Raw genomic sequence first — 23999 nt, 5'->3', positions numbered from 1 at the left:
GAGGAGAAAAGACATTAAGGAGAAGAGCTGACAAATGTAAAGTGCTCTCCAGTTTTTATACTTTTCCCAGTTTACATACACGGCTGCAAGAGAGCAGTCAGACTATAGTGACAACAGAATAAATAGATAAATAATGTTCAGGGAAAAGTCAACAAAGAGGTCTCGGATTCAGAGGGCCACGATTAAAAGGGCCACAACCGAGTGAAAATGAGAGGCTGGCCTGAGGTGTCTGCATAATCACGGCTACTTAAACGTCCGTTAAGGGCTTCTCTCTGTTAGCAGCAGCGGGGACCAGAAACTCACACACTGCATTGGTGCTGAAGACAGAGAAGCAGCTTCAGTTGAGCCCGGACCATGACCAGTATGAAGAAGTAGCAAAAAAAAGGGTTCTCATTTACCGAAAAAGGCTTATTAATGCTTACATGTATTGATTTCGCTGTGATCCTCCAAGTCTTAATGTATGTCAGGCTGTTTTTAGTAACTAACCACTGCAGGGGACTAAGCAGCAAAAAGGCAGAGGATTTAATTGCTACATATTGTGTTTTATCTGTTGGTTGAAACAGTTACTGGCTGTGGTTGAAGCTGGAAATGTAGGTGGTGGAGTGAGATAAGTCTCCCCGAGGCTCGAGATCTGCTAGAAATAAACATTTTACACGTCCTGGAGTCTCCAGTTCCAGCTGCTGCTGTTTAATCTATAGGTGGATTTGTGCTGTATAGTAACCAGACTCCTAATCATTTAATCAGAGACCCTCAGTGGTGACTTACGTTTCCATGTTGTCGCCTTCTAGAACCGTCTGCACGGGTAAGTAACCCAGCCGAGGATGCTTGGCGAAGTACTTTTTGGAGCGGAATTTGTTCTTCAGCACTTTGGTGAAGTCGCGCATGTCTTCGCCTGATGTCGTCTACGAGAAAGACGAACACACGTCGCATCAACAACGATTATAGAGCACGGTTATATATGTGTGGGTGTGGGTGGGGAAAAGAAGGAGAGGTTATCAACCATGACCCAACACATCCAATGTACCGTAATGTTAAAGCAAAATGACATTAAGGATTCCAGGCGAAATGGCTGGAAGGGAGTGAGTAAAGTATTTGGCACGGATGAACCCAGAATGGGCAGTAACAACGTGGCTCAAAGCTGCTTTTTTCCAGAATTCACTCATTTTTACAAGATTCTGATATTTCTGAGCGAATAAAGGAGGGAAATAGGACATCTCAAGTTTCCATCTGTCGTTGTCGGGGTGTCAGTGTCGGAATCGTCTCCCGTTGCTGATATATGCTACCTCTACTGCTCACAGGTGGTTTCCTTCAAAGGAGAGATGCAGATCTCAAGTCTCAAATGAGTTTTGAGTGTAGGTTTATTTACTGCGTCTTCGTGCTACGAGTCACCGACTGGTTTATTATTTCAGTCACACGCAGAAACCACCGATGTCTGAGGGTTTGTGATCGTATTTAATTGAAGTCAATTTACCTCTACATGGAAAGGTGTTGAATTGTATCCACATTGGCTTATGTTATTGATCTTAATAAGATAAAATGAAATGACCAGCATTTTCACACCCGCGGCAGGCCTGGGCTATTATTCCATACCACAGCTCCTGTAGTCGATATCTATCCAGTCTGCGCTTTGAAAAAGCAAATTATGGGAAAGGAATGAGAAACATCTCCACTCTATTTGAATTTGGAGATGAGCAATCCTGTAATTACATAGATTTGTGACTGCAGAGCCATCGAGGAAAGACGCCATGTTCAGCTCCCTTTATTAAAATCACACCCGTATCACCTTGGTAAAATTGAAATCCTGCTTTCTGCCACAAGTAATGGAAATTATTCATACATCCCAGTATATTTATGACTTACAGTATGCATGTACGTTTTGAAGCCGATTGCTCCGTTTTTGATGATTTGGTCCAAACAAAAGGAAGAAAATAGGAAAGTTTTTTTCTTCCTTTTGGAGCAGAGAGAGACCACAGAGCTTTGACCTTTCAGATGGATCGGAATGCAGACAGATCTTCCAAGTTTTAATGGGAATCAAAGCATCTAAACAGCTCCAACATACCATAAGGGGACTGATGTGTGTGCGTATGGTCTAAACCTTTTCGAGGTGGGATGGCATGTGTTGGTCATGCAAACAACCCGGTGCACTCACCGGTGTGCAGTACTCCACCATTGGATAGTTGAGCTTGTGGCCCTTGGCTGTGCGTCCAGAGAAGAAGCAGCTCTGGCACACGTCGTAGTTGAAATGCTTCAGACTGCGATACCTGACAACGGGAGTTTGAAAGAAAGAATATGAGACCTAATCAAGGCTGATGAGCAACAACATTTCCCTGGGTGAACTCCTCATTTGAAGCCATCATTTATACATACAATCTATTATGATCATAGATATGACCAGACTAAACCAGTCAATGATTGAATATGCCTGCTTTAAACACCATTTTCTATAGCTACTTTTGATGTGTGTGTGTGTGTGTGTGTGTGTGTGTGTGTAGACAGGCACATATAGGACCCATTTCCAGGCGTCTGGAAGAGCTGTCATTTCCACTAACTGTCAACCGTCCCCTGCGTAAACATGCTGAACAACCTTCACCAACCTCCCAGTATGGGAAATCGTCCTATGGATTCGCAAAAAATAATAAAGGATTTGACATAAATGTCCCCCTCAGCAGGTGTAGCCACCACTCTCCCAACTGAGAGAGGAGTCTGCCGACGTTACAGCTTTCATATTGGTCATCATTCTCTCCTCTGGCTTTCTCAAGGTCAGAGGAGTGATGAGCTACGGGAGAACCATATATCAAAGGAAGTAGCCATGCAGGAAACATTAGCAAGTCAAACAGTCCATTACAGACTGACGCGCAGCATATGACTGAAGAAACGATAACGTTGGGGAGGAGACAACAAGCATCAATATTAACAGGTTTCTGGGTTGCTGGATGTGTGAGCAGCTTCTCCTCCAGCTGTCATAATACCACAAAATTGCCGAAACTGATTTTAAAAGCAAAAAAACAAGCAAAACAAGACAGACACATCTTTCCAGAAGAGGTCCAGTCTAATCTAATCTAATGCACGAGGACAATTCTGCCTAAAGAGGAAAGTGCACGTCTGACGTTCTGTCTGAACACTTTCCTGTTTTGTTGCTGTAACTAATCAGAGATACATCAGCAGTTCTCAGATGACCCGCTGTGCCACCCTTTCTTCTCTTTTGGATATTCAAAGCAACAAAAACGAAATCCTAAAAACAACCCTGCACATTTATTATCAGTGTTTCCTCTCTGCCTTCCATCTTCTCTGCCGCTGCCTCTCATCCATCACTGGCAGAACTTGGGAGACGGGTGCTTGATCACAAGTCTGACTGCTTTTCTCTTTTCACCGGCAAACAAGGGTTGGCAAAGGGACAATCTCCCCCTCTTCCTGTAGTTTCAGCAGTTTCCATCTGTAGTATCAAATTTACATTTCTCTTGGCTTTACTGCAGTGAACCAGCATCGTGACCCTTTTATTTACCCGATGTTGCTGTACGCCTGTGTGAAACATGAGTGATTGGCAGTCCTGCACAGTCTCGGGCCGGATCTCTTATGGATTTGTTTGCCAGCCAATCAGGCTTTTGTGGACGCCCCCGTGCATTGTGTGTTTATGGGTGTGTGCCTGCCATTGAGGTTTCATTACTAACCCCCAGATGGTATTTAGTCGGTGGTGTATCAGCTGTTGACATTTAGATAAATGCCTGCCCTCCAGAGCTGATCTGCCCTTTAGACTCGACCAGGAGAGAACAGACAGACCGCTCCCACATTGGCGCAACGTGCGCTGTGCTACGCGGCGTAGACTCGTGTCCTTGTTTGGTGCGTCACGCATTTTGAATTAAACCTGTGCACGAGCGAGCGCACTTTACCTGAAGCCGACAATGGGACACTCCTTGCAGATGTTACACTTGGCTTGGTGTTTGGCCGTCTCCGCCGCCGCCACTCTGTGCAGGACAGGCAGCCAGACCATTGACTGGGGCTCCAGGCGCATCCAATCCACAAACTGCCTGGGTTCCAGCTCCACCTTATTGTTCACCTGAGCACAAAAGAGCCAATGCCAACGGTGAGGAGTCTTTCAATTATGCTGTGCTACCATGTGAACTTACACCAGTTCCAGTAAAAATCAACATCCAAACACATGGGCAACAACATGTAAATACAGATGATTTATTCTGGCCTTAAACCTGGTCAACATGTGCTTCACTTGATAAACTGTAGAAACCCGCATGCTTCTCATGTTTTTGAGGTAAAGATGTCATTGTAAATGACCGGCTGCAGTTATTGTAATGTAGTTGTCAGAATAAACACACTCTGAAGCCTTTCCTATTGTAATTCTACTGATTTACAATGGGGCTCTCAGCAACAAGAAGAAATTACCCAGGATTTTCAGAATTATACATTGATTCACAATCGATATATTTCCAGAGGAACTCTATTCAAACAAAAGGACGCGGTTAGAAGCTTTGACATGGTTGTTGATCCTACTAAACAAGTCAAATGTGACCTTTCCTTCACCGGAAAAAGGGCAACAAAAAAGGAATGCATTCATAATAGGAGAAAGAAAAATCAAGAAGTGGTTCCTATATGTGTGTGCCGGGTCTTTTTGTTCAGCCCATCCTACGGCTGCAGGATATTCTAATTATATTTCTTTTGAAGATAAATCAGGGATGGAAAAAGCACAATATGAACCCAAAAAAAGAAGCAGATCCACCATAAAATCTGGACTCTGAAAAACATAAAGGACTAAGTGCTTGTGAGGGAAATAATGCACCTAATAAAACCATCAAGTGGTAAAAAAGGTCAGACAGGCCTTGTTAATTAGCAACATTTCAAGCTATTCTCAGGTAACAATTTGGATTTACTGTATGTTTTTGTCATACATTAAAGAGGGTGTGAAATTGAAACTACCGAGTAGGAGACAGTTGCCAATGGACATTTCACCCCAACGGAACTCACGTCTCCTCTCCTTCAACTTTCCCCGTGTCTCTTTCACCTTGCAGCGTCACATCTTTACCTTCCCTCCTTATGTGTTTCCTAAAGGTGCATTTATGGCACTCAGGAATTAATTACAGCAGTACATGGAGACGAATGAAGGGATGTGGCATAAACGGATGGATGGGTTAATGACCGAGGAGCAGTGAGCGGGGCCATATTCATCACAGTCCCATTAAATCAAATGGCTGCACCGTCACTCGCAGACCGGCCCAGCACGGCGGAGTCTTGCATTCACGCACGTAGGGATGTCGACATATGTGTCATTTTTAGTATGACGCTGAAATGATTAATGAGCTGCAGAGCTAGTGGAGCTAGTGGAGCTAGTGGAGCGTGCATGGCGTGACCACATCTGTGGATAATTTGTATGTGAAATTTGCGCTCATCTCCCTGCACGTGTAAATGAATGTGTCATCAACTATTTTGTGAGACATGGGGCGGGTTTGGTTAAATTAATAACTTTTCTGATTTTAAGGTTTGGCTCTTATTTAGGAATGCAACAGCAGGAGCCTGTGAGGGGGAAACTTAAAGCGATCCCAGAGAGCGGAGACATCATTGAGTGGTAATAATATTCAGAGATAAAGGACGGGACTGAAGGACGGCCAGCAGACGACTGGAAACCATTTGAGGCGTCATGGTTGGTCAGCACAGCTGCAATACTGCGGCCTTTGTGCAGGACCGAGAGAGGCAGGAGTCAGACGGCTGGAAAACGAGAAGACTGTGACGCTTAATGTCAATTAGCTTCCTGAAGAGGCAGAGAAAATTGAACTCTTGCAGCGATGTTGCATATGAAAAAGCAATTACCAAAAGTGTCACCGAGCTTGAATATAGTGAGCAATATTTTACCAACTCTTTGGTCGTTCTGTTTCAACTCTGGGAAGTTTTCACCTTGAGTTTGGGCAACACGCATTTGGTGACTGTGTCAGGACAAAAGTGCTGTACTGGTGTCTGACGGTGAACGGGAAAGTGCCCGTGTGTGACCAGCCCACATCTGCCCTCTTGTTTGTGTTAAACATACATGCTGGAAGCAGCTGCGGACGCTGGGCTCGATGTTGGAGCCTCCAAAGGCGGCCACCTCGCCCAGCTGCCTTGGGATCTGGATGGCTTCATGGAGCAGGAGGCCCAGTTGTCTCTGGTCACACGTGTCCCCGGCCGATGCTACCTGGCTGAAAAGGTCTGGACAGGCAGAACACAAAGAGGGACTGAGAATTAGCTACAACACATGTATGAATATTGTGAAGAATGGCAGGAAAGGGGACATTTATTACCACATTGTTTTTTTTATATATTTCTTTTTACAATTCTTTGTCCCCCGTCCCAAATGTCTGGCACATTCTCCCAAACTGGACATAGAATATTGCAAAGGCACACAGGCGCATCGGTTAAATGAAGCTATAAAACTCATCCACACGTCGCAGGCACAGCACAGACAGTTTCATGGGGGACGCGGATGGATGAGGGTGCCGATGAGCCGCTCACTTCCTGCCACCGATCGTTCTTGTTTGTGTGGTTGTAAGAGCGCGAGTGTGGCGTGCATCCAAACACTGGATAAAATGTGCTTTGCTTCCTTTCTATCACACATCTGTGGTGACATCATAAAAACACTCATATCTCTTACTCGCTAGCTTCAGATTCCGATTCCGAACATTAGACATGTGCCAAACGACGAGTGTGTGTGTGTGTGTGTGTGTGTGTGTGTGTGAGCGAAACTACAGCCAACTAGACTCTAAAAGAGCAGAGCGCAAGAGGAGAGGTGCAATCAGCCATGTTTTATAACCTTCTCAAGCTAATGCAAAGTGCCAGTGGAAAGAATAGGTTCGAGGATGCCGTGGCAGGAGAAAACAAGGAAAGGGGACAGAAAGACGAGGAAGAAAATGGGGAAAAAAGGGAGCCAGCACAAAGTGACACAGTTGGATGGATGAACAATGCTGTGAGCAGTGACAGTGAGGGGAGATAAACTGACAGAAACAAAGAGCAGGAAGCCAAAATGACACTTTCCTCCCAGTAATAGCAAAGCTAAATTCAACACCCACTGATCCTTTAAAAAGAAGTCGTGAAATATAATTAAATAAAGAGCGGGGCAAATATGTGGGAGGTCTGTCATCCAATTAGAAACAAAGATTCTCCGTCTTCACTCCCTCTTTTGTTCTGTGAAGTTTGATTAATAGCGCTGGGACTGGAGCAGTGTGGGGCGAGCTCGCCGTAGATCGGCCTGGCGTTAAAACTCATGTGTCGGCAGATATTCGGCAAATGTGTCAGAGCTCACATTTGTATTTCTCCTCCAGGTGTCCTTTGCAGAGAGACAGCAAGCCGATCTTCATGGACAGGACACGGATCTTTCCACTGCGGCCCCTGTAAACACCGCACCCACATTTACGTTATATACAACATTATTGATGCAAAAATGAGGATATTTGCATTGTTGTAGCCTTTTAAAAGGTTCTGCTGCCCTAGTGATGGATCTCACGCACGTGTCATAAACATTGAGAAGCCAGTTGAGACACATGTCAACGCAGAGTGGCACGTTGACAAGGTCTTTGTGCTCCTGCTCCAGGCCGTCGTAGATGGATGTCAGGCAGTTGATGATGTCGGGGACGGACAGCAGCTGACTGTTGTTGGCGAGTTTGTGCTGCTTGAAAGTGTTCTGAGCCACGTTGAGGTCCAGCAGGTCCACTGCAGGTGAGGGAAGGAGACAGAGGACAGAAGAAAGGGGAGTGAGTCAGCTAGGAACAGAGAAAACCAGCATGTCGGAACCACTCAGACACCTTTGTTGGAGTTTTAAGACCCACTGTGGAGGCCTGGAAAGACAAATCATTCACAACATTCAAGTGTGCAGACAGGAATCAGAGCAGAAAGGAAGAACATTCCTGCTCTTTTCAAATGAATTCATTGGCCCTGGCGTCACTGAATGAAGCTAAAATCAGCACTTTGCTCTGCTCTTTTTTTTAAAGTCCAACTATAACTTTTGTATCTTGAAAGCAAGAGTAAAAAAAAAAAGAACAAGGCTAAACAAGTCCTCGGGGAGGCCAGTAATAAACACAACAGCCAGCTACAAATACATTCAAAGAGGATCAGAGAAACTGAAACATTAAGCACAAAGTCTTTCAGCAGCTGCTGACCAGTATTGACCAGCTGCTGCGTTACACACAAACGGTGGGTGGATAAATGCATCCTTTTACACAACCCAAGCAGCATTTGTCTATATCAGCTGATTCTAGTCCAGATTACGTGCACTCAAACGCAACTAAACCTACAGTATGGCGTGGATTTACTCCCATTTTTTATCACTATGGTCAATCCACATTGATTTTCTTTTTCTGACTTTTTTCCTTCTCTGCTCAGTAGGAGCAGAAGCAATTTACCGTCATTCATCATCATAATAAATGGAGAGCAGCTAGTGTAGATATCGACAGAGGTCGACAAATGACACATGAATGGCTTTATTCATTGAGATGAATGACAGCATGTTTTTTTCTGAGGGTGTATAACTCATTTAGAACGCGTAGTGTTATGATCAAAAGAGGCAATAACGCTATAGATTTCTATGCATCCTTCTTTTGTTGCTTCTCCTGCGTCTCTTCTTTATCCTTTTCTGGAGGAATTCATGGCTTCGTTAGCAAATCTTGCTCTCTGCCCCCCAGAAAGCACTAATTACCGCGCTACAGCCGAGCAAAGCCGGGCTCTACAGAGCAGCCGGTTCCGTCAGAAACACAACCATTCTTCTCTCTGGCTTTTATGCCAAGTTAGCACATATGAAGCTGAGAAACGGTGGCACATCAGCGGGATGCCAGGCAAGCTCATTTGTGCTTCTCCATCTCCCCTTGGCACAGCTCTAACCCCGTTAACCATTTCACGATATATCCAATGTGCTCACAATTACAACTATACAATCACGCACAGGTCACATATAACACCAGCATGTGTGCGCATGCGCTTTCCTTCGGGCTGTGACTGCTCTTATCTCCTTGATGAAATTGAATTGCACTGTTGAAATGCATCCTTATCTCGAACGCGCACACACGCGCGATCAGAGAGGCAAACCAAAACACCGCACGACTTAAACTAATTAACAATTAACAAACACAACACACTGCGATGCCCGCGATGGGTTCGCGCTCGTGCGGGGAACCGGTTTCGCACATGAACTCGTGGCAAAACTTCTTGGAAACAGCAGGACGCAAATGAGCAGGCCTGGTTTCCCAGCGTGTGCTGCTGGAGACCATCAACAGCTGGATAATAGTTAGCATTCATCACCATCACTGTTAGACTGAGCCGTGCCCGTGTTGCTGCTGCCCCGCTGACTCAAACCTCTCAGGAACGGGGGGCCTGCGTGCACCTGCCACGTATGCGTAGATGGGGTTTTTACGCCCTGGAACAATAGACAGTAACTGCCTCCGTTTAAACATCCATTATAAACAAAACAAACAGCAAGAGGGGTGAAAAATGTCCGCGGAAACCAAACCCACCTGCTCGCAACAAATTATGCTCTTCAGCAGCACAGGCAGCAGCTGTGGCTGTCATACCAGGCAACCAAAAAAGACATCCACACATACACGTACGAGAGGCTGGGTGTCATTTAAAAGCCAAAACATCCTTGGCTGCAGTGCTGTCCTGGCACACTGTGCATGGCAAAGCTTCAGAAATCCTCCCTTCATACCCTTGTTGCACGCAGACATCAACAGAAGAGGAGCACAGTCATAGGTATTAAGGTGCGTGTGAGAGCGGGCGTCCGTCCTACTTACAGCACAGGGCTTTCTGCAGTCTGCGGATCTTCATGGCTGTTCGGTACGCCGAGAATCTCACATTGTTGAGGTCCGCTACAGGCAGGAATAGAGACAAAGGGATAAGAGGCGGACAAACAGAAGGATCAGAAAAGGCTGTGATACAGAACCCAGACTAATTCATGGACTGGTATGTTCTTTATTGTGTGTGGAGCATAGGGGAAGGGTAGAGACTGTAGCCGGTGTCATTCGGTGTCACTGCGGAGTTGGATGTTATTTGTTGAGCTTCTGGCCGGCAGTGAAATCTGCCAAAGTTCCACCGCTTATTATTTATTTGGCACCTCATTAAAAACACAGTCACACCGGCCACCCTACAGCATCGCGGATATGCATACGGACGTTAACGCGGAGCGGGAGAATGCGCGAGGAAGATCAAGGCAACATTTCAGCTACATGTAAATTGTAAAATAACATGAAAAGAGCCAAAAAAAAGGGATGCTGTTGATCCCTCACCAGGAGGCGGATAGAAATATTTCCTTTCATGTTACGTTTGATCCATTTGGCACTGACTAACCCAGAACGCACCTGTCTAACTGCACAGGATAAACACAGGGGCCAGAAACAGGTTGCACTTGCCAACCAAATGTAAAAACCTGATGCATATTTCAATCAGAATTGCTTTAGTGATGCTGGGGAAGCATGTTACTTCTTAAGTAAGTGATGGGGTTTAATACACAGACAGCGTGGGTGTGTGTGTGTCTACCTAATGTCTGGTAGAGTTCTGTCATCTTCGGATGGTCCCAGCAGGTCGTCTGCGTCTGGTGACTGAGAAACACAACAACAGAGGAAGAGTAAACGACACTAAAACAGACGCAGATACTTAGAAAGACGTGGCGGCTTTAGACGCTACGAGATACAGAAGTACTCGGAGAGCTTAAGTGCCCACACAAGAACCTGTCAGTATACACACACTCCCGAGCTAACATCACGGCAGACACTGATAGCTTTGTTGCAATCTGTTTTGCGGATTGGGGACAGAAACTGCAGACTGTCTCTCGCAGCTTAAAGGCCCCGACATCCTGTGACAAATACACACAAACAAGACCAACACGACGTGAATACAACAGCACTGACAGAAACAGATCAAACGTTCACACACACGCCAACAAACTTTTGCGAAGGATGCTTCAATTAATACGTCGCTTTGCCCGGCGCCGTCCTCCACGCGCTTGTGCTAGAACGTGTCTGTTTTAAGATGGAGCCGGCTGTCAGAGGCAATGCTCAGATCACTGCGGAATGTTTGGATTTCTGGAAGGCAGGTTTGTAATAAAAGTCCTTTGTTTTTGAACGCTAAACCTCCTCCGAGGGTTCCGCGACAGCTTGCTCTCCGCTGACAGGCAGCACTGCGTCGAAAACAGGAGGTGAACTGAGGTAGCGGAGCAGGCGACAGGGGTTCTCCTCGTGCACCCCTGTCCATCACTGCTCAGCATCCACGGGGGCCGATGGCCTCAGGCTAATTTACGGACAAGTGGACAGTGCTTGATTTAATGGATTACAACGAGTTTGCCTGGACTAAAGAAGGAGTTTCAAGGAATCCAGTTTGGGGACTAGCTGCACACAAAAGCACAAGTCAGGGGAGGAGAAGCAACTATCAAAGGCCTCAGATTTTTATCACTGAAGCCTGAAAGGACACAGAAGCACAAAGCTACTGAGGCAAAATATGAAAACTCTCTGTATAGTAAAAAACGGTACAAGAAAATAGTGCTGTGACATTTACTACAAAGTTTCTGCCATTAAAGTAGCACAAGAAACATTCAAAAGCAGTGGAGAGACGTTGGAGGAGAAGGTAACAAAGCGTAAATACTACAGCATTTGGAAAATACACTTGGAATGAAAAAAACATCATTATCTACACGTGGGAATTGATTTGACTTGCTGAGGTCCTCCAGTATCGATTGTGAGGACCACAGCCTGTAAAGTACACTTGAAATGGATGGAAAGAAGTTCTGCGTCCAGAAATAACAGAGCCATGACAGGATTTCAGCGTCTAGACTGGATTCACTGGTAAACAAAAATACCTGCTCCTTTCAGGTTTGCTGGGGGCTAACTATTAGGGAGTCTCCGTCTGAGGGAGCCTCATCTCCATTGGTCGTCTGTGTTGAAGGCATCTGACATTTTCCTTCAGAAATATCATTAAATCTCAGAGAAAGAAACAATAAATAACTGGGGTCATGGAAGGTGGCTCCTGCAGCAGGAGGTAATGAAGGAATTCATATAGCCTCACATCAACAAATATGACGGCCATAATTACCCAATAGATGGTCTACCTTTGTTTAGAATGACAGTATAGATCAGAAACAGATCCCCTCTGGGGTGCAGCTCCTATTTCTTGAGTCAAGAATGGACAGTCAGGCGAAAAGTGAAAATATTCCATCAAGGAGTTGGCTGCCGACCAGTTACCTCTTTGCTGCTGGGGCTTTATCACTGTCAAATGCTAAGAAAGCATCCGGAATAATCATGAGGGTGTGGGTAAATGATCACATGCAAATCCAGAAAGATAGATTGAGTCAGATATCGCAGCAAGGATGGATTTCTTATTTATAAATCACAGGGCCCTGAATGAATATGTGGTAAATTCAGAGTCTGCATCTCCACTGTGAGCGTCCTCATTTTAAAACCCTCTGTTATTAAGATTTAAGTGCCGTGAGTTTTAAATGTGTCATTTTAAAACATGCAGTCTGAGCCTGGATTAGGGGCAACTCCGTCCACCATGTGTTTCCTGTGACAAAAACACAGGGAGACAGAAGATCCAGAAAAGCTGTCGAATAAAGTGAAGACTAATCTTTGCAGAAATCCACTCTTGCTATATTTTTCAAAAAGCCTGCGAGGCATGTTAGGCCACCCCAGAAATGCCAGAACGAGTGAAATGCTACAGAAAGCAAAGTTGCTGAAAGACATGAGGCAGTGGGCTCCAAGTGTGTTTGAAAGCGTTTGATTTTCCCATCAGAACTTCACTCTAGGGGACGGACAAGCCGCCGTTTTGATCAGGGGCCCTTTTATCAGCCCAGAGAAAAGAGTCAGTGTCCAAAGGGAGATGAGGACGTGTTGGGGGAAATTAAGGTCTCAGAGAAGGAGTCAGGTCACTCCAATGATGTCACAGCAGCGGAAGTGACCCGAGATTAATCCTGGATTTGGTTTTCAAGCCCGGGAGCGCCGCAGCCATAAACGGTGGCGAATTTAGCTCGCTGTAAAAGTATCCGAGGAAGAGAAAAAAACTGTTCTGAGGGTGGTTCCAGGGGGAGTTCATAAGGACCTTTGGATATATGAAAGCATCTTTGTGAGAATGAGAACACACCTGTCTTTGTGAGTGACCGTGTGTGTGTGTGTGTGTGTGTGTGTGTGTGTGTGTGTGTGTGTGTGCGTGTGTGTGTGTGTGTGTGTGTGTGTGTGTCTCCTTGTCCCCGTGTTGGTGTGAGTGAGCGGACGCAGGTTCACTGGCTGGGCACATCTGTGGCCACAGACCGTTGATGCAAAACTTAGAAGAGCCGTCCTCTGAGTAGTTCTCTGTGCTGGGCTTTTATCGCTGCAGTGACCTCCTGCAGACCCGAACGCACCACAAGTGTTCCCACTCTCTAAATTCGAGTGGTTAAATTACTTTCAATACCATTTAAAAGGCTACGATGAAGCGCCGATTGCGGATTGTTGCTGCGGTGGGAAACAGTATAATCGGAAGTTGGAGCTAAAGCTCTTTGGCAGTGGCTACGCAATTAAATGGCATGGATCAATTTTGACAACTAAAGTTACAGGAAAAATTAGGAATTTAAAACAGCGGAAGTGTTCACTTGCTCGAAGCTCTGCTGGGTACTCCAGCGAGGCCGTCAATGGTGGCGTGAGGATCAAAGATGTTTCTTCTTCTTCTCTTCTTCAATAATCAAAATTAGAACCACATCCTAATGCATCATAGTTAAACTATATTAAGAACACTGTGGGAGGCTGTCCGGGGACTCATGGACAAAGTGAGAAAAGGTTTACGATAATGAGCTATCGCAAGAAATATGTTAAGAAATAAACAGTAATGAATCCAGCTCGTTCTGGACTGTAGACCATCTGAGTGCCAACTAAAGAGGGATAACTCCAGACGTCAGTGATGGTATCACAGCCAGACTGGATGATCTTTCATCTTTATCAGATTAAATTAACCTACATGACCTCGACAGCTAAACCATCTAACACCCTCTTAATATTTTTTTATTATCAGGTTCTACAGCACGTACACGAGATTAAGCTCAGTCCTTTGGTGGCACTTTCCAAACCTTTCACATGTTTCTCCAACCTCTGCTACAATCGTATAAAATGCCGAATATTCCCTCTCTTTTGTTTCTGTTCCAGGCAATTTCTATGGCAATTATTCCGGCTTTCACGTGGCGACGTGAAAAGATCCAACACAGTACAACAACGAGACGATGAAGCAATTTCACGCCACTTACTTGATGTAATATGGAACCTTGTTCTGAGAAACCGCCCGTTGCCAGGGGAGCTGCACGGAAGCTGCATACAGAGAGAGAATAACTCGGTTAAACTGTAACAATGTAGCACACAGGACAGAAACCCATCCTGGTTCTCTTGTACTTAAATTATGTAAAACATAACACTCCTATTATAATTTATCTAAATTGGGGGGGAAGTACTGCTGAATACGCTCTAAATAAAGGGGCACCAACATATAAAAAAGAATGGAAAAATAGTCCAAAGGTGTCACGTGGACAATATATGCTGCCAGACCGAGGGAATGTTGTAAACAGTGAGCTCACAGTGACAAAACCAGCCAAATATCGTTGGCTCCACAGAGAAATATGGAGCATAAATACTACTTGATTTATTGCCCTCCCACAGTCCCTCCTCCTTGACACAGCTCTATGCTCAGATAGAGAGATGAAAAGACAGTAAGAGAAAGAGATTAAGTGAGATTGGGAGATATACGCGATAGATAGGGCGAGATAAGGACGCGCTACTCTATTGATCCCTGAGGGAATATTAAGCTACTCGTGTAATGAGAGCGAACGTGTGATGGAGTAGATAGTGTCACAGTGTTGGGAGATGAAAGAGGAGACCGAATTCCATTTGGTCTGCCGCAGAGCTGGAATTGGGGTTTGGAGTGGGAATTTGTGTCCGTTGGTGACACGGCGCCGGAGCGCAGCTGAGCTTCTGTGACAGCGATGCCCGACAAACGACACGGGATGGAACAGAGAAAACACTAATGGTTGCGCAATAACCGAAGAAGGCGCAGAGACGTTTAACCTTCCCAATCCTGCATTTCTCTCTAATTTCTCTTTACCTGTCCGTCCCAGTCTCCCCACTAATGACCAAGAGAACGAAGGAAGAAAGCAGCAAATCATCAGTTCTGTTATTTCCTAACTGAGGTAATTGGCTGTGTACTCACTGGACAGGAAGTGTTGGGAGGAGGGGCCAAAGTCTCTGTGCGCCTCCTGCAGTAGCTTCAATCTGTCTTCCACCGCCACCTGCACGGAGACACACAGATAAAGAAGCGGGCTTCAAAGGCAGGCAGACAGAGCCTCACAGCAGGGGGTGATGGGGAAACGGCTTCATTTTAGTGCTATTCATTTGGAAGGTATGAAAAAGTTGAATTATCTGGGTTCAAACAACCCGCTGATGAAACAGCGAAATGGCAAACGCGCATGAAAGTCTGACAAAATGAGAGGACACCCGGGGGGGGACGACGACACTGTGAAGATTTAGCCTGACATACGTGTGCTACATGTATAAAACCTGTACGCATCGACTGTTTGTCGGCACACGGAATAAAAGATGGATCCCTGCACAGCTTTGAGTCATCAATTCTGCACCTATTAGAAGTATTGATCTCTCAGATAGTGCACGTGTGCCTCGTGCGACTGTGGGGTTGCTCGGCTCCTCCGGCCTCACTGCGATGACAGTATCGACTGCAACATAATTGAGAAACACACAACGGCGATCTACGGGGAGAATCCTGGAAACAGGCATCCGAATCCCAATAGCTCAGTTTCTCCCTGGCAGCTAATGGCCCTGCTGGCCACTGCCCACCGAGAGGAAGATGGCAGCTTTCAGCACATGAAAAGCAAATCACCCAACTGCACAGTCAGTCCTGCCTTATTAGAGAAAGTGACGCCTTGAGGCGCTTTGGTCGGGGGGAAAAACAAGGCTGGGCAGTCCACTGAAACAAGGCTACGAATTTAGTACAGATGCTAGTAGTTTCACCACAGAATTCCCTTTTCTGCTCTGTCTTGCGGATGATATTTAATCAGAATTCCCCTCCGGAGCTGAAACCAATGCTTTAGTCTCTTGGCAGTTTTGACTAAAATGCCTTTCGGTGCATTAAAAACTTGGAAGTGACTGGCGTTCTGCGAGATACGCTGATATTTGCTGACAAAGTGCTGCATTTGGAGACGAGCTGTTAACAAGTGAAACAGCTCCGCAGGTGTCGAGACAACCCAGAGCTCCAGACAGCGGAAAATCCGGACGCGCTGAGGGAAACGACGGCATTAGTTTAAGCACGTGTGGTGGCAAAGCAGTGGGAATTAAAGGAGAAAGCCCAAACAACCGGCATGTAATTGTCCTATAACACGTGGTGAGGATTCGGGGGAGGGGTCTTAGCTACCTGCAGTAGTTTCCACCTCATGTTGAGCTGGTCCAGCTGTCTGGAGGCAGTGGAGGAGAGTTGGATATCCAGCGGGGTCAACTCCGCCGACAGCTCATTGACGACTCGGACGTCCTGGCGTAACGGGCCGATCTCCTCCCTGAAAGCCTGGCGAAGTGGTTCAGTGATGCTTTAGAAGAATATTCCTGCAACGTTCTCGGACGCTAACAAACCGCTCTATCTTGAAGTGCATTAAAAAACATAACAGTTCTCTGTCTTTTGTATAAGAGTAACAGCCGCTTCACTTGTTTATCTCACTCACTTTAACTGGAGCTAAATGGATTTATAATGAGTCTGCTGAGTAATAATTCGTACTTTCCTTCACCACCGCGACCGACAGTGAAACAGTGGAGCCTCCACACTGCGTGTTAAGAGTCTTTTCGCTGTGTCATTAAAACGTATTAATAGACAGATTTCAGAGTGGATGCCTACTTGATGGGGGTAATATTAAGTGTAATTGGTCAGGCTCTGCAGTCCAAAGGGAGATAATCAATTAAATGGGAGATGGCCGCGCTGTCAATGCACTGGCGAAGGAGTTGGCGGTTACTGAAGAAAATCGCCCGTCTTCAAATCGGCAGGAGTTACATTTACAGAACTGTTGATTAGATGCGATTTTGCTGTCTGCAAACAGGGAAGGGATCGAAAAAGTAGGATGGAAATCCCCATCCCAGCCTCGGCCACATTATTGCACATGCTGATATAATGGATGGCTTTTAGCGGAAACAGTTGCAGAACAAAATCAAACTTGGCAGCGCGGACTTTACTGCTGAATCAGCAGATAGTAAATCACACCGATAAGTGACGCTTTAAAATATTAAAATCCTGCAAGATAAAGAAAACTTGTGTTCGAGATGACTGGAGCGTGAGCTGTGATAGAGGTATAGATCCTGGGTGCCTCTGACTCACCACGGTCTTGTCGATGTGGTCCTGCAGGGCGTCGATAAGCAGATCGCCCACGGGCTGCCAGGCAGCTTTGGCCTCCTCCGCCTGAGTCAGCCGCAGGTCGAGCTGGTCCATGGAGCTCTGCAGCTCCTGGAGGCGCTCCAAGGCTTGGTCCACCTGACTCTGCCAGCCACCTATGTGTCCTTTCAGACGCTCCCAACGCTCCCTCACCTCACCCGTCTGTTTGCGGATAGCCCGGGCCAAACCTCGGGCCTTCTCCTCTGGAGTAAGATCTGCTAGAGAACATTAAAAAAAAAAGCAAGGTGGGTTTTTTTGCCCCCATTTTCAAGTTTGGTTGTAATTGAATTAGTTCCCAATTTCTTCTTTCTTTGTTTAAACCCAAATTCGACTTCACTGGAACCGCAGATGAGGAGGTAGAAGACAACCTGAGTTCTCAAATTAGTGGAAGGTGAAATTGAAGGTGCAAGGAAAGAATGAAGGCAGAAAGGTGAAGAAACAAGTTAATTGTGATAAATGAGAGGTTGGGAGGAACAAATTTTAACTGAGGACACATAACACATTTCTCTAGAGATTAAATCTCAGGTTAATCTCTATACAGATGAAATCTCTATAGTACTTCCCTTCATATTTACAACACGAACCACAGAGCCGACGCAGTGAAGGCAACACTGTTCGGCTTTGCAACAGGAATAAAGGTAAAAAAAGAGAGAAAGGTCTAAGTGATGGCTCTGACTGGAAATGCACAAACCGATGTGCATTTAAAGTTTTTCAATTTGAAAATTTTTATGTCGGTGTCACTGAGACATCGCATCCTCTCTGATTAAACAAGCACAGCCTCTGATCTTGGATCTGCTTTTTATCTATTTATACAATGAGGCGAAGCTTTGATATCCCAATCAGATCACAGAAAACAAGCCTTGGAATGTGCTCTGAAGTCCTGCCACGCCCAGATCCACCCCCATGGGTTGGTTTAATTATTTACACAGTAGGGTTTTACTTTGAAAGAAAATGTGCTGATTTAACGGAGACATCGTTGCCGTATCCAACAGAGACCAAAAGGGAATGCTGAATGGCTCGTGCATATCTTATTCTTGGGTGTCCTGGAAGATGCTGATACCATGACTGGTACTTTTTATCCACTGCATGAAAAACTCACGCAAAAAAAATCATCTCAAATTTTCCTGCTCTTACTTTTTTCCCCTATTCTACTAACGACACCATGCCAATTAGGCTGGGGTGGGGGTTATAATTGTGAAATAACAAATATCCAACCATGAAGCATCTAATTGGAATCATGATAAACTGCTGGCTTCTAAGGAGTGTGTTAACTGACCGGTCTTTGGCTGGGGGGTCTTGCGCGGCTCTCCCGGACCTTCAATGGGCTGGTCAGCCAGAAACATCCGAGCTTGATCCAAAGTGCTGACCACCAAGTGTTCACGCTCCTTCAGCTCTGACCGCAGCGCCTGGAAGCCATAGCAACGAAAACATACGGATAAAATAACACGAGCTTAGAATGCAGTTTAACTCTGATGAACTCTCCTGATAAAGATCTTCATCAACAAGCTACTGTAATAATAGAGGAAGTGCACATGTACTTTTCCAGATACCAGTCTGCAAGTATGTGCACGTGTACTGTGCCACTAAACTCCAAATGAACTGTAATGAATGAGGTGACGCATCCCTGCTCACATTAAACAAAACAAACAAATCTAGCTAATGAAGCTACAACCGCTACCTGCGCTTTCCTTCCTAAGATGAAGTGCAAGCGTGAGGGAGCTGCTGCATGAGTAAAAGAGAGAGGAATAAAGACATAACAGTGACTGAAGCGAGGGGGCAAGGTCATTTCCTCGGGGTCAGTGGGAAATTAGCTAAGTGATCCTTAAAATAAAGTCAGTCCTGGAACTGTAACCCTTGCAGGAAAGCTAGATAACATTACGACGGCTCTGTCATCTGATCAGTCACGCCAGATATTTACATCCAAGCTGCAGAAATTATGTGAAATGAGCTCAATTCTTTTGATGTAACATGAACTATTGAGCTTCCCTGTGGCTGGCAGTAGAAAACAGGCAGCAAACGGGAGGTTTATCAGCAACTGCGCTTGTGCTAATGTAAACGTGGGGACTTGTGCCCGTTGGAGGGTGTGATTGCTTTCTGATGAGGTAACGTATTGTACGATGCAGACCAAATGGAAGGACTGGCCTAGATCGAGTAGCACAGATCCGAGTTATCGCCCACACAAGCGCAGTGGAAATGGAAATGGCGAGAATTAGCACTGGGAAATTGATTGGAAGGCTCGCCCACATGGGGATGCAGAGCATCTTAATTCAGAGCACCATGAGGTGATGACCAGAGCAGGGGAAGAAAACCAGGTCACGCTGGGCTGTACGACATTTCAAAATAAAAGCTCATCTCTCAGAGCAAGTTTTGGGGTCAGCTTTAGTTGAACACTTTGCCAATTCAGACAGTCTGTTGCAGCCATGGAGTCCGCATACAGAACTGGAGCGAACTGTAGAACCACCCCTGCTATTAAATGGTTTGCACCAATCTGGTGTTTTCCTCCCAGCTCACAGAGGGCAGCTGTCAAATAACACGACCTGATTATTACATTAGCAACCTTGGCAGAGTTGTCCTGCAAACCCTTTAAACAAGTAATTCCCCCTGTTAACACCAGGCTCTCCATCGGTACCCTTGCAGATCAGAGAGATAAAGAGCCCCCGAAAAGCTCTCCTTTTACTCCAACGTTGACATGCTCATTTTATCATGGTCACAGAGGGACGCAGTTTTAAGGGGAACATAAAAGGGAAATATCAAACACACCTAAAGCCTTTAGACACAAAAAAAAGCTTTGTTTTAGGCAATTCCCAGGAGACCCCTGACACGAGTGTTTACACTGAGGATGAAAGAGGTCTCCTGAAATAGACTTTGGATGTATTTAATATCCTTGTGTTTATGAGGATGTGACAAAGACAGTCTTTCTTGCAGGCACGACTTCATAAATACTTAATAAATCTGCGTGGCAGACGTGCACGCCCGTGGTTGTGTTTGTGCGGGCTGCTGGTGCTCAGGTCCAGGAAGTGTGCGGTTGCATCAGCATTGTTCACTCTTACATTAAACACTGAAATGATGCAGAGGACGTCATCTCCTTAATACGACTGGACAAATCACGTAATAAAGCACGCATCCCATCATAACGCAACATCTGCAAAGTACTTGTGGTTATTCCGAGAGAGGAGGCGGCACGGCGCGACTGAAACCGAAGTTTTGCTGGGTCAACAGGCTAACAGAGTGCGAAACAACATCATGAAACCGCCGCCACAATTGCAATCAAAGACAAAAATAATTAAAAGTTAGTCAAAGTGAGGCCAGAGCCGGCACACCTTTCCCTAAGAGATAAGGTAAAGTCCGGCGCTGCAGTTTAATCCATTTAATTCGCCTTAATGACCTGTCCGTTCAGGTGCGAAATAGTGCTAATCAATCCTGCAGGCATGGGTTTTTAAAGGCCTCCCTCCAATCCTATACCCCAGATACTGTGCTTATTATGTAAAGATTCATTTACCTGTGCAAACAAGGTCTTCAAAAAGTCTATAGATATAAAAAGTCGGTTTAAAAATGTCCACATGTGCTCGTTTCTTTGTCCCCGCCCCTTAGCATGAGCGCTATTCATTTAATAAAAAACGATTGATGACCTTAATCAGCTGGATGCCGGCAGAGGCCTTTTAGTGGATAACTGAACGTGCTATTAATAAAGGCTATTAAAGCCATTTTAACAGGGGGGAAGCAGACATTGATCAATACACAGAGAAAGGAATCACGTTAGGTTACCCCCCCAGTTTCATACAAATCGCCCCGTTCAAGTGCAATCACCCCAGTCATGTTTTTAACTGGCACAAAATCGTTAAGGGCGCAGCAGAACGATTCTCTTCTCACTAGGCCCTTTCTTCCAACATGCTTCTTCCTTTAGCTCAGCTTATTCTTGCTTCTCGCTACAGTTTTCTGTCTGTTTAATAACAGCCGCGTCACTCGCTGTCGGCTGAAGTGGCTTAGCCATTGTCTTTCACTATTCAAAGGAAAAAAAAATCTAAACAGAAAAACACGGTTTTCCACTTAAACTTTGTGAGACAGGCCAACTGTATAAAGGAAAATATTTATTGGCACATTTCTCTACCAAGAAATCCTTCAGATAAATTGATGTGCTCGGCTTGTCTCTTTATTTTTGTAAAGGCAAAACTGAATTAATTCCTTCACCTTTATCTCTGAGCGGGTTTACATGAAAAAAGATTTGAAGAGTTTCTCTCCGTAATGTGATGTTCACAAAAGAAAAGGATCCGACACGTGAAAGAAAGACGTGATCCTGTGAACCCATCGGCTTTGCCTTCGTCTATGAGCGCCGAGGACACAACTTTTCTGAATTCTTTAGAATCTTGAAGAGGGTTAAAAGTTCGAGCGATTTCAGACACAACACATGAACGCAGAAAAAACAAAGAAAAGAAGAATCCAAATTGGCTCGGGTCACGGAGACGGGGCGTCTAATCGAAAAGCAGCGTGATTGTATCCCCCGTGGTGAAAGTGTTCTCAGTCCCATTTCCTAACCAGCGCGCCTTGTCTGACCTGCTGTGCTGGAGCGGTTTCTGTCCGATCAGGCTCTTCTCCATACCCACCCTAAACCTCAGAGGACACTTGTGATTAATCTGGCCGATTCCGTTACTGTCAGGCAGCTCCAAACAACCGGCAACAAACATCTATTCTTTATTTTTCTATTCCGACTTGCGACTGACAGCACTCCGTGCTTCTGTGATGATTTTGGGCTGAACCAAAACTACATCGACCAGCTTTGAAACAAACCGCCACTCATAAAAGTACTAAAAGGACGACAATTAGCAGAAATTAGCGCCCCCACTAAAATTGATTTCCTGTGGCCGCGGGGCCTCGCGCTGCCTCTGCTGTCACAGTTTTTTGTAGCTTCAACATCAAAGGCTTCGCTTTATCTTTAAAGTTTAAGTGTCAGTAGGCACTTCCTTCCTAAAACATAATTATGGGGTTGAATCTGTATGTCAGACTACAGGATCAGCTTCCATTTATCTTCCCCTCTTCTTCATCTCAGCCTTTGTATTATTGATGAAGGGCTGAGTTGCTTTACGGTAAATGGGTGCGTGCAAGGTTCACGATTTACACACGCGTATTTCTGCCGGCGTCAGACCTTGTGCAGTCGGAGAATAAGCGAGTGATGGACTGAGGAGGAACGGATTACGATGCCATCATCGCCGGCACTGGCGAGAGGACTGCTGGTAAACGGTAGCCGCGGGCCAGTCATCTATCTGAAAGCAATTATTCGCCGATGCACTATCACAAAAGCTTACATTAGAGAAACGCAGCCGACGACAACGACAACAAACGGTAACGAGGATTTGTCGACATGATAAAACTACGTGGCGGCACATTAGAATTAATTCTGAAGTGTTGAGGAAGGGCATTAAATAACAGTTATGAGGATGGAAGAACATCGGGCCAACATTTCCTCTGCTGGCACTAACGGAAGCCTCAAACTTAAAAGAACACAAACAATGTTCATTGTTACCCGGAAAAACACAATAAACAGCTATTACAACTGTATTGACCTGGTTTTGTGGTTTGGAATCTGTAGAAAAATATGTTAAGGTAAACCATTCTGCAGTGATGCTGTGATAGTTGAACAGTCACAAGTGTTCACTATCAGCGTTTCCTTTGCAACCTTTGCTGCCATATTTTTTATTACAAACACTCATTTTTCTCTCCTTGCGTGGAAAATAGATGCGAAGAAGGAAACACTGAAGAAAGACGACATTCTCGGGGATCAGTTTGCCTTCAAGATTATTCATAGCAAGTATATTTTCCATAAAACAACAGAGTGAACAAATCCTTCTGGGAAAAAAACATGTTCAAACATTATTCTTCACAAAATGCAAAACCAGGAGAGATGGGGGGGGGTGATAAATCTGGTAAAGCGTGGCAGGGACGTTGCCTGCGGCGACGGGACGCACCGTGCAGTAGTTCTGCTGTTGCAGCAGGGTGGGAACGTCTCCTCCGACGGGCATCTGCTTGGCCAGATCCTCGTCCTTCATACAGATCCACCTCCACAGCTCCTCCAGGAGACCCAGCAGACGGGACCAGCGCTCGGCACTCGCCTCCAGATGGGCTCTGCCAATGCACACATATTTGTTGGACCTACAGTGCGATCAGACGTCGGCATTTTTGACGGCAAATGTTCATCCTGGTCGAGTGCCCGGATCTCTCTGTTTCTATCAATATGCGAGTGTGCAGTAAAAAAAAATAAAAAAACAGACCAGCAAAAGTATCGCTGCCCTTTTGGAGCAGACGACAAGGGAATAAATGTGACAGCTTATTGCATGGGCGGTAACGTGCACAAAGTGTTGATAAGCACTTTTGTTTTTCTCCCCCGCTCCAGGCATAATGTGTCTGAACACCGTGTTCAGAGACCTCCCGTTGCTGTTCGCCAAGTCGGGCCTAATTACACATGTACTGCAATTAAGGCATAATGGCCTGTATGTAATCAACAAACACGGACCCTCTGCACTCTCTTACACACACGGATTACTGTCGCCGTTGGAGGAAGGGAGCACAAACCACTTCCCGGGGATGTTGCTGGTGTTCTATATCAGACATGTAGAACACGG

General features: G+C 45.5%; 1 protein-coding gene across 9 annotated transcripts in view; it reads right to left on the bottom strand.

Annotated features, from left to right (window-relative positions):
* The window catches only part of utrn (utrophin), a 104686-nt gene that overhangs the window by 14490 nt on the left and 66197 nt on the right, over nt 1–23999 (bottom strand). For 6 of the 9 annotated variants that reach the window (XM_057017576.1, XM_057017574.1, XM_057017581.1 and 3 more), the window contains 14 exons: nt 23346–23502; nt 18662–18791; nt 17332–17603; nt 16387–16533; nt 15172–15250; nt 14219–14279; nt 10495–10556; nt 9753–9827; nt 7482–7683; nt 7277–7362; nt 6029–6186; nt 3888–4054; nt 2150–2261; nt 766–902 (listed from right to left, as the gene is read on the bottom strand). In XM_057017576.1, coding sequence (XP_056873556.1) covers nt 766–902; nt 2150–2261; nt 3888–4054; nt 6029–6186; nt 7277–7362; nt 7482–7683; nt 9753–9827; nt 10495–10556; nt 14219–14279; nt 15172–15250; nt 16387–16533; nt 17332–17603; nt 18662–18791; nt 23346–23502 — 1845 coding nt within the window. The remainder of the gene's footprint in view (nt 1–765; nt 903–2149; nt 2262–3887; nt 4055–6028; nt 6187–7276; nt 7363–7481; nt 7684–9752; nt 9828–10494; nt 10557–14218; nt 14280–15171; nt 15251–16386; nt 16534–17331; nt 17604–18661; nt 18792–23345; nt 23503–23999) is intronic. The other 3 variants (XM_057017577.1, XM_057017575.1, XM_057017579.1) reach the window with 1 other exon arrangement.

Source organism: Takifugu flavidus, chromosome 19 (genome assembly GCF_003711565.1).
Source record: "Takifugu flavidus isolate HTHZ2018 chromosome 19, ASM371156v2, whole genome shotgun sequence".
Taxonomy (NCBI): Eukaryota; Metazoa; Chordata; class Actinopteri; order Tetraodontiformes; family Tetraodontidae; genus Takifugu; species Takifugu flavidus.
This window is presented reverse-complemented; position numbering and strand designations above follow the sequence as displayed.